The following is a 14,236-nucleotide window of genomic DNA, read 5'->3' as shown; positions in this document are numbered from 1 at the left end:
CGTTTGGATATATATCCAAAAGAACTGAAAGCAAGATATCACAATAGCCAAGACATGAAAGCAACCCTAAAGGTTAATCCTCAGATTAATGGTTAACCAAGTGTGGTTGGTATATGCATACAACAGGATATAAATCAGCCTTATATGGGAAGGAAATCCTGTCACATTCTACAATATGGATGAACCCCAAGGGCATTGTGTTAAGTGAAATGAACCCTTCACAAAAAAAAACAAGTACTGTATGATTCCACTATACGAGGTACCTAAATTAGTCAAATTCTTATAAAGAGAAAGTGCAGTAGTGATTACTAGCAGCTTCGGGGTGGGCAGGGGCAAATTACAAGTTATTTAATGAATAAAGTTTCAGTTTTGCAAGGTAAAAAAGTTCTAACCCTGGCTGATGTGGCTCAGTGGATTGGGCGCTCGCCTGAGAACCAAGAGGTCACTGGTTCGATCCCCTGTTAGAGAATATACCTGGGTGGCAGGCCAGGTTCCCCTTTAGGGGTGTGTGGGAGGCAACCAACTGATGTTTCTCTCACACATTGCTGTTTCGCTCCCTCTCTCCCCCTCCTCTCTGACAATAGATAAAATCTTAAAAAAAAGTTCTAGAGATCTATTGTGCAACAATACAAATACATTTAACACTACTGAACAGTACACTTAAATATGACTAAATGGTTAAGTTTTATGACCAAAATTAAAAATTCTAAAGCAGGAAATCAGACACATCCCATTAAAAATAATTATACTCCCCCCTACCCAAAAGAATGAAGCACTGAGGTGTGCTATCACATGAATGAATCCTGAAATCATCATGTTACGTGAAAGAAGCCAGTCACAAAAGGCCATATGCTGCCTGACTCCATTTATATACTATGCAGAGTAGGTAAATCCATAGAGACAGAAAGATAAGTGGTTGTCAGGGGCTAGAAGGAGGAGGGGAATGAGAGTGATTGCTAATCAGTACAGTGTATCCTTTAGAGGTAATACAAATTTTTTGGATTAAGTAATGGTGATCAATGTACCACTCCATGAATATACTACTAAAAAGGAAATTAAGTTTAACAAAATTTAAAGTATGTGAATTATATCTCAATGAAGCTGTTTAAAAAAATTCAAACATCATTAAAGTATTAACCCACATATCTGAGCGATAACTTAGTTATTCAACTTCTGTGTAATGGAAGGTACTGGGAGTTACATAGTAAGTGACAGACCAAGATAAGATATTTATAACATATAATAGAGGGCTGACTAGTATGCATTATATAGAAAGCACAAGCCAGTAAGGGGAAAAAAATACAAAGAAAATGAGCAGAGAACATGAACAAGCAATTCATAGACTGCAAATAGATAACAACAGTAAGCAAAGGTATATAAATTAAAACAAGGTATTATTTTCCTTTTATCAGTTTATTAAATTTTAAATTACTAAAAAAATTGTGGGTAATAAACTCTCATAAAAATGTTGGTAGAATATAAACTTTGGGGGGGGGTGTAAAGGATGCAATTTAATAGCAACTTAGAAGTATGTATATCCTTTGACCTTGGAAAACTACTTTGTCTTTAAAGAAATACGTAAGTACAAAAATATACATTTTTATACATAAGAATGCTCAATGGTATGGAGCAAAAAATGGAAACAACCTGTATGTTCACATATATGATACATTTTGTAAGAATTCAAAAAAAATGAAATGGTCTACCTGGGAAGCTATGTATAATATCCTATGGTGTTAAGTGTAATTCAGAAGATCTGGAGCATGGGGAAATCTCTTTTTAATAAACACCCTCAGTATTTCTGATTCAGCTACTTCACAAGACAAAAAATGTTAAATTCATGATCCCTGGTAAAAATAATCCCTTTAATTTTCCCCCTACGTTATGTTTTTTAGTTTACTTTGCCTTGTGTTGTCTAAGATGAACCTATGTGTTTGATTCCTGGACTAGCTCATGAACTCCTTGAATGTTTTATTTTTTCCCTGCCAACTAGAATGAATGATGCTTGGCACACACAATGCACTTAATATATATTAGTTGAATGGATAATCAAAAATGTTACTTTTGAAAATCAAAAATGTTATTTTTATATTTATGTTTTTTATAAAGTCACAAATCTTTTAGAAGAAAGGATGGAGAGGATCTACTTCCAGGACCATGGATTATTTACATAAAAATGAAAACATGCTTTATTAAGATCTTTGTTCTTTTGGAATGTTTACAGTGGTTTGATCCATATGGAAAGGATAAAAATTAGCAAAAAAGGAACAAACTAAGAAAGAAAATAATCAATAAACTACATGAGTCTTCTCTAACTCCATTTTATCTTTAAGTAATTTTAGAAGAACTTTCAAATTTTACCTAATTTTCCCTTTTAATTTAAAAAGATTTTACTTTTCAATTACAGTTTGTTACCAGTATTATTTTGTATTAGTTTCAGGTACACTGCATAGTGATTAGACAATCATGTACTTTAAAAGTGTTTCCCCCACCTGGCAATGTACATAGGAATTACAGTACTAACTCTATTACCTACTTTAAATTCCCACGAACTATTTTGTGACTAATAATTTGTACTTCTTAATCCCTTCCACCTTTGTCACCCAGTCTCTCAACCTCACTCCCTCTCTGGTAACATCAGTCTGTTTCCTACATCTATGAGTCTGTTTCTATTTTGTTCATTTATTTTGCTCTTTAGATTCCATATATAAGTAAAGTCATATGGTATTTGTCTTTCTCTTATTTCACTGAGCATAATATCTTCTAGGTCCACCAATGCTATTGCAAATGGTAAGATTTTCATTTTTCTTCATGGCCAAGTAATAGTTCATTATTTCTATGAACCATCACTGTTTTTACCCATTCATCTATTGGTAGGCACTTGGTTTGCTTCCGTATTTTAGCTCTTGCAAATAATGCTGCAGTGAACACAGGGGTGCAGATATTCTTTTGAATTGGTGTTTTGGGTTTCTTCGCATGCGTGTGTGTGTGTGTGTGTGTGTGTGGTTTATCTCCAGCAGTGGAATCACTGGGTCATAAGACAATTCCATTTTTAATTTTTTGAGGAACCTCCATACTGTTCTCCACAGTGCCCACCAACAGTGCACAAAGGTTCCCTTTTGTCTACATCTTCATCAATACTTGTTTTTTTGATTTATTGATGATAGCCATTGACAAGTGTAAGATGATATCTCATTGTGGTTTTAATTTGCATTTTTTTTTGATGGTGAACATCTTTTCATGTATCTATTGGCCATCTGCAAGTCCTGTTTGGAGAAGTGCCTATTCAAGTCCTCAGCCCACTTTTAAATTGGATTTTTTTTTTGGTGGTGGTGGTAGTATTGAGTTGTATGAATTCTTTATAAATTTTGTATAGTAATCCCTTATCAGATATATCAGTGGCAAATAACCTCCCATTCAGCAGGCTGTGTTTTTATTTTGTTGACGGTTTTCTTTGCTGTGCAATAACCTTTTAGTTTGATGCGCTCCCATTTATTTATTTTCTTGTTTCCCTTGCCCAAGGAAATAATCAGAAAAAATATTGAGAAATGTCAGAGATTTTACTGCCTATCTTTTCTTTTAGGAGTCTTACAGTTTCAAGTCTTACACTTACGTCTTTAATCCATTTTGAGTGTATTTTTGTAAAACAATGTAAGAAGGTGGACTAGTTTCATTTTTTTGCATGTATCTGTCCAATTTTCTCAACACTATTAGTTGAACAGATTGTCTTTACTCCACTCTATGTTCCTGCCTCCCTCCCTACTATTTTTAAGGACACTTACAATCTTCATTTTATTTTTAAAGTCTCTCTACATCTTGAAAAAAATACTGTAAATTATTTTCTTTAAGGCAAAAATGGTTTTGCTTCCAAAATATCAGAAAATCATCAGGAATATTTCAAAATTAATATATATGTCATTTCAACAGAATAAATCTTAGCAAAACCCTAAAATCTAGATTACTCACAAAAAAAAATTAAAGTTTTCAAGCCCTGGCTGGCGTAGCTCAGTGGATTGAGCGCGGGCTGGGAACCAAAGTGTCCCAGGTTCGATTCCCAGCCAGGGTACATTCCTGGGTTGCAGGCCATAACCCCCAGCAACCGCACATTGATGTCTCTCATTCTCTCTCTCTCTCCCTCCCTTCCCTCTCTAAAATAAATAAATAAAATCTTTAAAAAAAAATTAAGGTTTTCTTTAAAATATTCAGGTATTGAATTATAGAAAGCCTATAATGTTAACATAATACATACTTGGTCTTTCTCTTTTCTAGTCCTTCTATTTTTCCTAGCATCACTGTCTTTTCCAAAGAAACCCTGCCTTCTCTTGATGGCCCTGAAGTATGACAACTTCGATTTTCTCATTTTTGCCTCCAGCTATGCTACAGGCTTAATTTGCTCTAGGATGCAATCGTTAGTCTTTTCTAGTGGCCCAAGGTACCTGTAGAGCTCTCCTCCAACACCATATTTCAAATGAATGATTTTTTCCCTATCAGCCTTCTTCACTGTCCAACTTTACTTTTACATTGGGGCTTAAAAAAAAAACAACACTAATACATAGAGGGTTCACATACTTATGTAATCAACTGTAGCCATCATTTCCTTTATGATTTCTTAAATTGTATCTAAACATTCTAACTTTACATTTTATACATATATATACATACACACACATTTATATATGGCTTTAACTTCCCAAAATTCAAGTACAGAAGATCACAGCCGGTGTTGAACTGTTAGAAGGCAGTTTTTAAAAGCAGAGTAGAGTGAATCATAAAACCTTTGAATGCCCTTTCCAATACTTATCAGAGCCTGTGTCCTTGAATTTGCACCAGCTAATCTCCAAGCACTGGCTATTAGGCATGTGGAGGAAGGCAAACTCAATTATAAAAAATGAGAGGCGAAGGAAACTGTGAAATATAATCCAATGCCAGAGGAAGCCCTTGGCAGAAAACACTGGTAACCAATATTATTAAAATGTAACAGAAACCTTACCCACACCACACAAAACAAGATGGATCATTTTAACTATTTCAAAGTATTGAAGCATCTGTGCCTTTTTTCCTAAGGCAAAACCCAAGTCACGTCTATGTTTTTAAAAAACTCAAACCTTTTCTATAAATTACTCTTACATCTTCCCAAGCCTAAAACAATTGTAATTTTCTATACAGAAATATTCTACTTTAAAAAGGAAAGTAGTCAACCTAGCTTTCTAAAATACTGAGACTATAAACCCAGTCCACCTAGGTTGTTGGTCAGTCTTCCCTAGAAGTATCTGTTTATTGTCCCACATCAGATTAGATCTACTTGTAACAGAACTCAGGAATCCAAATACTATATATAGTCCAGACAACAGATACTTGTAATGTTTTATGTGAACAACTTTTTGACAAACAATAATCTTAAATAGAAGTCACCTTCTAAGACTTAAAAATGAAAAAGATAAAACAAATAACTTGTTTAATCACAAACTGAATGACATCCATGTGATCAATTAAAATGTCTCAGTGTTTCAGATTCTTCAGTCTGTAGTATCCAAATACCTTCCAAACAGCATTATAACACTTTTACAACCAGGAAAAACGAGAGGAGATCATCTTCACAGATAATTTCCAATTTTTATGACCATTTTTAGTTTAAAAAAATAGAAAAGACACTTGTGAACTGTTTCATTTTATCCTTGTTAGTTACTGTCACTGTGCTCAATGAGAAAAGGATTAAACTGTATTATTCTATAAGAAACACTACAAACATAAAACTGTACAATAAAAACCTAATTTCCTTACCTCCTTACTTTTCTCAATCCTTCCCCCCATTATAATCCTTCCAATGAAGGGACAGATAGCTAAAAGATTTCTTAAAAAAACACACAACACAACAAACTCAACCATAAAAATTATGATCCACATTGTTCCTCCAGAGAAGAAACCACTTAAATTATTCTCAGGCAAGATAAATAAAACTTCTAATTACTGTATATTGTCTTTGGAAAGTTAAGTAAGAATAGTACAAAAGAAAATCAGTAAGAACCCTCTTAGCTAACCTCTTGGATTAACTGATGTTTACCAAGAACCAGAGGTGTTTATTCTCAAACCTGTTTATGCCAGTTGCACTTGTAATTACAAAACTTAAATATTACAACACTGACAAAATGTAAGTGCAGAAAGTTGCTGTTTTTATAAAAGCTGTTTCTATAAAAGCTAAATTGAATGCTCTGCAAAGACCCAATAAAAGCATACTGCTTTAAATAATATATATTGGAACTAGGTGAGTGACAACTACAAAAGATGTTTCTCCCGGTTGTTACGAGATTCTGGAATCAAACTGCTTAACAAGTGTTTATATGCCCTCTCTGTATTAAGGAATCTAAAATTGGGAAATAGCAGTCTCAAAGGAAAGGCCTTGACCTACACCAAAAGACTGGCAAGTAAACATACACTGACATGTTTTACATTAAAGTGAGATGCTTAAGTTACTATGTATCAATTGTATCATTCATCAGTCTTATTTAACTGTTGGTTCCAGTAAGAGGGAATAATTGTATCCTTCATTAATCAACTACAACACGATTTAGAGTATTAGAAACAACACTCAATGTCAACAATTATTCCTCATACCAATCTGAGAAATCTCTAATCTGTGGATACGTGATGTGAATTTATTCAGATGTAGCTGAATAAATTCTTTAAAAATCTGAAAAGAAGCCCTGGCTGGCGTAGCTCAGTGGATTGAGTGCGGGCTGCAAACCAAAGCACCGCAGGTTTGATTACCAATCAGGGCACATGCCTGGGTTGCAGGCCACGGCCCCCAGCAACCGCACATTGATGATTCTCTCTCTCCCCCTCCCTCCCTCCCTTCCCTCTCTAAAAATAAATGAATAAAATCTTAAAAAAAAAATCTGAAAAGCAGCCCTGGCAGGATAGCTCAGGTGGTTAGATAATGCCAAGGTTGTGGTTTGACCCCTGTAAAGGGACCTACGAATGCATAAATGAGTAGAACAAGTCACTGTTTCTCTGTCTGTCTCTCTAATAAAATCAGTAAATAAAATAAGAAACAAAAAATAAAAACATGAAAAGGAAAACATCTCTTGAGAAGATATAACTTGGTTTAAATTTGATATAAAGCAAAATTTGAGATGACTCACCAAACTTTTATGCAACTACTCTAAATGAATACAAAGATGTCTATTCTCTACATATTAGCCTCTGAAGTAATTATTAAATATTTAAAATAATTATAAATATTAAAAATATTTAAAGAATTATGTTAAAAATGTTTTTTCTCTTTGAAAATGTACCAGAGTCAAAGAACATAGAAATAATGAAATTTGTAACAGATATGAAAAAGAGTATTAACGGATTTGGTTATTCAATTCTGAATCAAATAAAGCACTGCATCCTAAGAATTATTCTTTTAGTCACAAAAAAATTGTTTTTACCATTATATTCTAACACAAGCCAACTTAATAAATATAAACAATAATATTCTAAATAACTATTATTCTAAATAATACTAAAGGATTGAGGGTAAATATCTTGCCTCAAAATTGACTAACAAAATATTTTAATCCAAAATTATTTGGCCATTTGATTTTCATAATTCTATAAATTTCATAATCATCAACACCAAAAGTGGCACACTATGCAAATGATATTTCAAAATACACTTTTAACACATGGCACCCAATATACTGTAAAGATTAAAAATTTTTGTGCCCCATTATTTATATGAATCAATAACATATGTGACTAAGATCTGGCTGGGTTAAGTCAGTATTTGAGTCTCCTCATTAAAACGAAAGCAAAACTAAACATACACACACACAGTAATGACTGACTACAGGAACACAGCAGAAACATTTTTTAAATTTATCTCTAAACTAAGTAGTGTCAATGATTCTACATTAAACATGTGATATCTTTATAATTACGGAAAATTTTTAAAAAATATAGTATATTAAATATCCAAGTCATTAATTAACCACAGAGGTCAGAGTAGGTGTGGAACAACAAAGGGAAGGATATACCTTTTTCCCCTACTCTATTTTCCATCCCTGTCAAGGTAGTTGTTTCTGATATGTGGTACACCTCAGTTGTATATGGATTAAAAAATGGTTAAAATTCACTGAATTAAAGTAAAAGGCTATTGTATTTAAATGAATAGGAGAGCTAATAAATACTTACTAAACAGCTATCATGTAACTGGTTCATACCTAGCTATTACAGATGAATACATCAGAGCCCTTACCATTTTGAGAAACTTACAACAAAATGTTTAGGAGCATGTAGAAAAGTGAAATTGATTCTGAAATGGAGTGGGGCTTTGACAGATTAAGTGGTGAATCTTAGAAAGGGCAATGGAAAAGGTTTTAAAAAGCATTTGAAATGGATCTCATACAGTAAGTAGATTTTAATACTGACAGACAAAAATACACAATAAATCAAGCATTTTATTTTACAACCACCTTGACTTCATCTCCCAATTCCTCTAGTTAACTTTGGACAATGAAAAGAATTCTCTCATTAATATGTGGTTCCAAAATGAACAAAGACCTTAAAGGTACTTTAAAATTAAAGAAATAATAATAAATATAATGGATAAGAATTATCTAATAAAATGGAGGATAACAAAATTATTTTGATTTTCTGGAAATATGAACTATGTATAAAAACATTCAGCTTGCATCAGAACATCTCAAAATCTGTTTAAATCTAGGGCTTAAAGTCAAAATAGAAGGGAAACAAATGAAAAACTAAATTTACCTGTCGCATTCTAAACTCAAGTGATAATCACAATGAACTAGTTAGCTGTTATGAGCTTGTAAAGATTTTACAATAAATGTAAGTATTGGACTGGCCAAAAATTCCATCTGCTTTTTCCCATAAAACAAGACATTTTTCATATTCACCAATAAGTTTATTGATTTGGATATTGTATCTCAGATATCTCCTACATGGTAGAACACTGATTGTTCTCAAGTAATGTTTCCATTTGATTGCTGTCAACTTCGATTGGTCTACCTGACAGCAGAGCATTATCCAGTGAGAAATGTCCAGCGCAAAACTTCACAAACTACTTTTGACATGTTCGCTGGATCAGTCATAATACCTTCTCCATACAATGCACAAATCTTTTTGTGTTTCAGTTGCATCTTTACCTTTCTTAAAATAATAGAGCACAATATGCAGAAAATGTTGTGTATTTTCTTCCATCTTCGACATTAAAATGGCTACACAAAAATCACCCATTTTGGTAAGTTTTTTAAAAAATGGACATTGATATGACAGCCATCACAATACAATCTAATAAAATTATTTCGAATGAAGTTAAAGACAACTAAGCATTACTAAAGCTATCTTAAGGGGAAAAAATGAATTTTTTTGCCAACCCAATATGTTTTAGAAACAAAGAGAATGCTGTAATTCATTTAATTTTTTAGAAAATATTGTTTTGCTACATTCAAAACAAATAATCTACTGGCAAAAAGTAATCCTTTAGAAAACTGAATTCTATAATGAAGTAAGTCACTTCAATTAACAAAGTATAGAAATAGTCTTTTAATAACATTAAAGAATCTTACAGATTTTTATTTTTATTTAATAAAACAAAAAGAACTTTAAAATATATTTGCAGATTACTCAATCTTTTTGCAATAAATCTTTTTCAGATTCACCGAGCATTCCATTTCCCTACCCCTAATATTTACTGAATAAACAAACTTCCACAAATTACTCTCTGGTAAGAAAATACCTTACAATTAATTCAAAGAAACAATTTAAAATGATTATAAGAATAAGAACTATCTAATAAAATGGGGGAATAACAAAAAGATTGATATGTTTTAGAAACATGAACCATGCACTGTAAGAACATTCAGCTCACATCAAGACATCTCAAAATCTGTTTAAATCTAGTGTGCCTAATGTCAAAATAAAAGGGTAAAAAATGAAAAACTAAGTTTATTTGTCACATTCTGGACTCAAGTGATAATCATAATTCCTTATTTACCCATTACCCATTAATACGTTCATAAAGATATACCCTGTAGTATTAAATCAATGATATAAGATATAAATTATATTAACAAGCTACAGAGGCATGAAAAGACAATATACACAATTGGAAATAAACAATTCAAGTAAAATGCCTCAGCAAAATAAAATTTAAAATTTTAAGTTTAATTTAAATATTATCCAACATGATCATAACATGTGTCCAGTGTGCATTTCCACTCTCTATAACAAAATTTAGATGCATACGTAAACAACTCTTATTCATACTGGTGCTAGTAATTTATGTTAGTGAAAATGAAAACAGCAAGATACATTAATTAACTAAGATTAGAAGAAAATTTGAGAGCTGGGAATCAAATCAAATAAAGCCACCTTTTTTTTTAAGTCTCAGGTAATGTTCACTCCAGCATGCTTTTGGCAGCAAAACATTGGAAATTTTTGTCTTTTAATAAAGGACTTCTTTAAATCATGGAATAGTGTACAGTCTTTAATAAGAAATGAGCTAGAATATGTATATACACACACGCTCACATATGTACACCTACACGCCATTAAAAATGTGTGTGCATATATGGCCCTGAATTTTGTGCACGCGCACGCACACACATGAATAAAATAGACAAGGAGAGATGCCTTAATGTATTACGGGGAAACAAGACATGGCACAGAATACTATGTATAATACGATTCCTTCATTAAAAACAGGAAACATCATTTGCTTATACATATATGCATACACACTAAACTGCTAAAAAGGAAGGGATTTGGGCACTTGCATTTTTTATAATAATCTTGTGTAAGCTTCATAAGCATACAGTAGGTTCTCAACAACCTACAGTTAAGTTTTCTTATTATGGCTATTTTAAAAATATAATAATGTGATATAAAATTTGTGTTGTTTGAAAATGACCCCTGTAATCTTGATTTACTCAGGTAAATTCTGCAAAATATAATTAAAAACAAACATTTCCCAGTTCAAAGAATTTCAGTAAATGTTTTCAAAATTTAACACTCAACAATCCCCCAAACTGAAATGTTTAATTATTTGTAACAGGGGTCGACAAATGTTTTCTGAAAGACAACAGATATTTAGGTTTTGCAAACATACATGGTCTCTGTTGATTTTTTTTTTTTAAACAACTCTTTAGGACTTTTTTTTTTAAACATTCTTAGCTGAGAACCACAAAACAACAGGCTGCTGGCTGTATTTGCCTTGCTTGCCATAATTTGCCAACCACTGATTTATTACAACAAACAAGCATCTGGTAATCTGATATTTAAATAAAATACACCAAAGGCATGAGAGATCACAATAGAGTCAGTTTTATTCTTCATTAAGTAAAGTAAGGTTGCACTATAGCAATTAAAATTACAAGTTAAGTTCTATTAATATGCTAGACATTAATCAAATAATGGGGAAACACAGTAAATGGTATTTCAAGCATTCGCATTATATAACCATGATAACGTGTACACGTGCAAAGCACATATATCACCTTCAAAAAGTCAGGTGAAATTGAAATACTACACATCAAAGCTCAAATCTCCTTTTCTAATAATTAAAACCACTGGCTCATTTAAATAATCAAAACTAGTTAGTCATTTGTTTTAGATGTTATCAACCCTGGGAAATTAAGAACTGAATTTAGAGGCTAGTAATAATTACTGGGTTTTAGTTTTTTAATTTGTATAGATTATAATAAAATATTAATCAACAATCTAAAATATATTTTACAAGTTTATATTCTTGAAAATGGCTTAATATATACTGTGTCAGCAACCATCACTAAAAGCTTGATTGTACTTTTTTGTCTAAAAGACAGCTTTTATACATTTGATTCTATCTAAAATCAAAAGATTATTATCATCTGGATGCTACTACCAAATGTAAATTTTATTTTATATAATAAAGTGGGTCAAATTGAAACTCTAAAATGAAAAGTTATCTGCCAAAAATAACCAAATAACCATTAAAGAATAATCTTACCTAGACTGGTGGGTTTTATCAGTTCATCCAGTAAATCATAAAATGGTAATTTTTGAAGTTTTATATCCGGATGGACTGGGTGAAGAGCTGATGTAAGGTGTGGGAGTTCCAGTTCATGTTTAGGTCCCAGAAGAGAAACAGGGAGTAACGGTGATGATGCAGGGTGACCATCATAAGTGAGTTGTGGAATGGTAGATGGAGACAAAGTTGCTGGCATAGGACCTGAATGTACACTGGGGATGGACAAGTCCGCAGGCGTCATGATTTTCTGGGGGAACCTCCGCCTATAGAGTTCTTTAATTTTCATTTGTACAGCAGGACTGCAGCCAGCCTTTAGCAAATGCAGAGCTTTTGTGAGAAGTTCGTGTTTGCGTCCGTGCTTGTTTCTCCCAGCGTAGCCCAATAGTACTTGAAGTTCAGAAACTCTAAGGCTCATAACCATTTGCTTAGAGACAAAACAAAAATGTAAAACATTAGTATTCCAAGAATATAATTTACAATATTAAACAATACTTGACTATAACACTTTTTCTTCATTGTCTGCTTAGAGGACAATTCATTTACCATCAATTCTAGTTATTTCAAATTTAGTTTAATCATTTAACATAAATAATCAATGAAAACTAACATTCATAAATTCACTGACTTCTACCCGGAGTTATGAAAGATGTAAGATTAACCACACCTCACCTCATCCCACTGTTCTGATGAAATTGTGAAATATTTTATCAAGTACTTACTGAGTCTCCAGGAGAATGCTGAGTGCTACATGGATGGCAAAAGATAGTAATGAGCCCTCAAGAACGTTTGTTTTCTTGGGGGGAAATTGTAAGTATATATGAAACACATATACAGCCCACCTCAAACATTAGATGTATGCAAGATATAAATAGCATCAATTATTATATTATACAACAATTCTATAATTTGTAGGACTTAAATTAGAACTTTTTTGATCTATTATATGCCAGATACATTTGATATTTTCATATGGGTTGTCACTAAATCGTTCCAACTCCACAAGGTGTTATCCTTCTTGCTTTACATATGAAGAAACTCGCTAAGAAAGGTTAAATAACTTACCTAAGGCCACAGAGCCACTAGGTAGCAGTCAGGATTCAAACCCAGTTAATGCATGATTCTAAAGTCCATGCTCTTTCCACTAAACCATTGGGAAAATGATGGAGCTGGAAACATTATTGAGGCACTCTCCAGAAAGGCCAGGCTAAAAAGCCCAGAAATTCAATCCACATGCCGCAATGTGTAAGACTATGGTAAAGAAATCTATTTTACTTTGTTTAACCCTGTGTTCCCAAACTGATTTAGTCATTGTTTATCTACCCCCCCCACCTCAACTACTAAGAAAGAGACTTGTCAACAGGAAACGTCTATCTATACCAATCCTCCCATTTTAAAGTAGAGTAAAATGAAATTCATAAAGAAGAAATGGCTTACCCAAGATCACACATCTATTAACAGCAAAATCCTAACTTTACCACCATTGACGGGGGGGGGGGGGGGGGGGGGGGGGGTTAGGATGCAAGACACATGTAAACTTACCATTTGCTATCTGTTTTACGCACTCACCTCATACTAAATACCAGTACATAAAAGCTAAACTGCCTTCCTTAATTCTCTACCACTCCCTGAGATGACAGCCTCTCCCAGCCAATCCTCTAGTGTTTTAAAGCAATTAAAGAAAAAAGTGAAATACAAAAAGAGTGTATAAAGAGTTTTATATGCAATATAGCTGGTTAATCAAAAAAATATGAGCCCTTCCCCTACTTCTCTGGCCTGGAAAATGCTTTGTTCCCTCAAAGTCCAGCTTTTGCTCATTAGGCCTGGCAGAAGTAATGACTCTCTCCTCACTACTTTTCCTGGCCATTTTTCCTGTCTTTATTTTAGCACTTATCTTGCTGTATTATAATTTAGCACTTATCTTGCTGTATTTTATGTTTATACAAGGGATTCCATGACCAGACTGAGGTCCACTGGGGCACAAGATCATGCTATCCTCAGCATCTAACACTAGGGTCTGACAACAGTAGAAACTCTTCAAATGCCAGAGAGAGAGGCAGAGGGAGATGAGGGGAGGAGAGAGGGGTGAGGGAGGAGAGGAAGTCAAACAAGAAGGGAGTAGAATCTACAGTGATTTGTTTTACATACAACTATAACATAAATGCAAATTAATTCCTAAATCCTTATGTTCTATAAAAGGCATGCAAAGATATAATGTAGGTA

At 33.1% G+C, this 14,236-nt stretch overlaps 1 protein-coding gene across 3 annotated transcripts in view; it reads right to left on the bottom strand.

Moving 5' to 3' along the window:
* Positions 1–14,236, bottom strand: part of PIAS1 (protein inhibitor of activated STAT 1) — a 105,273-nt gene that overhangs the window by 70,382 nt on the left and 20,655 nt on the right. For all 3 annotated transcript variants that reach the window (XM_028507736.2, XM_036009575.1, XM_036009584.1), the window contains exon 2: positions 11,996–12,440. In XM_028507736.2, coding sequence (XP_028363537.1) covers positions 11,996–12,440 — 445 coding nt within the window. The remainder of the gene's footprint in view (positions 1–11,995; positions 12,441–14,236) is intronic.

This window comes from Phyllostomus discolor, chromosome 1, assembly GCF_004126475.2.
Source record: "Phyllostomus discolor isolate MPI-MPIP mPhyDis1 chromosome 1, mPhyDis1.pri.v3, whole genome shotgun sequence".
Lineage (NCBI taxonomy): Eukaryota > Metazoa > Chordata > Mammalia > Chiroptera > Phyllostomidae > Phyllostomus > Phyllostomus discolor.
This window is presented reverse-complemented; position numbering and strand designations above follow the sequence as displayed.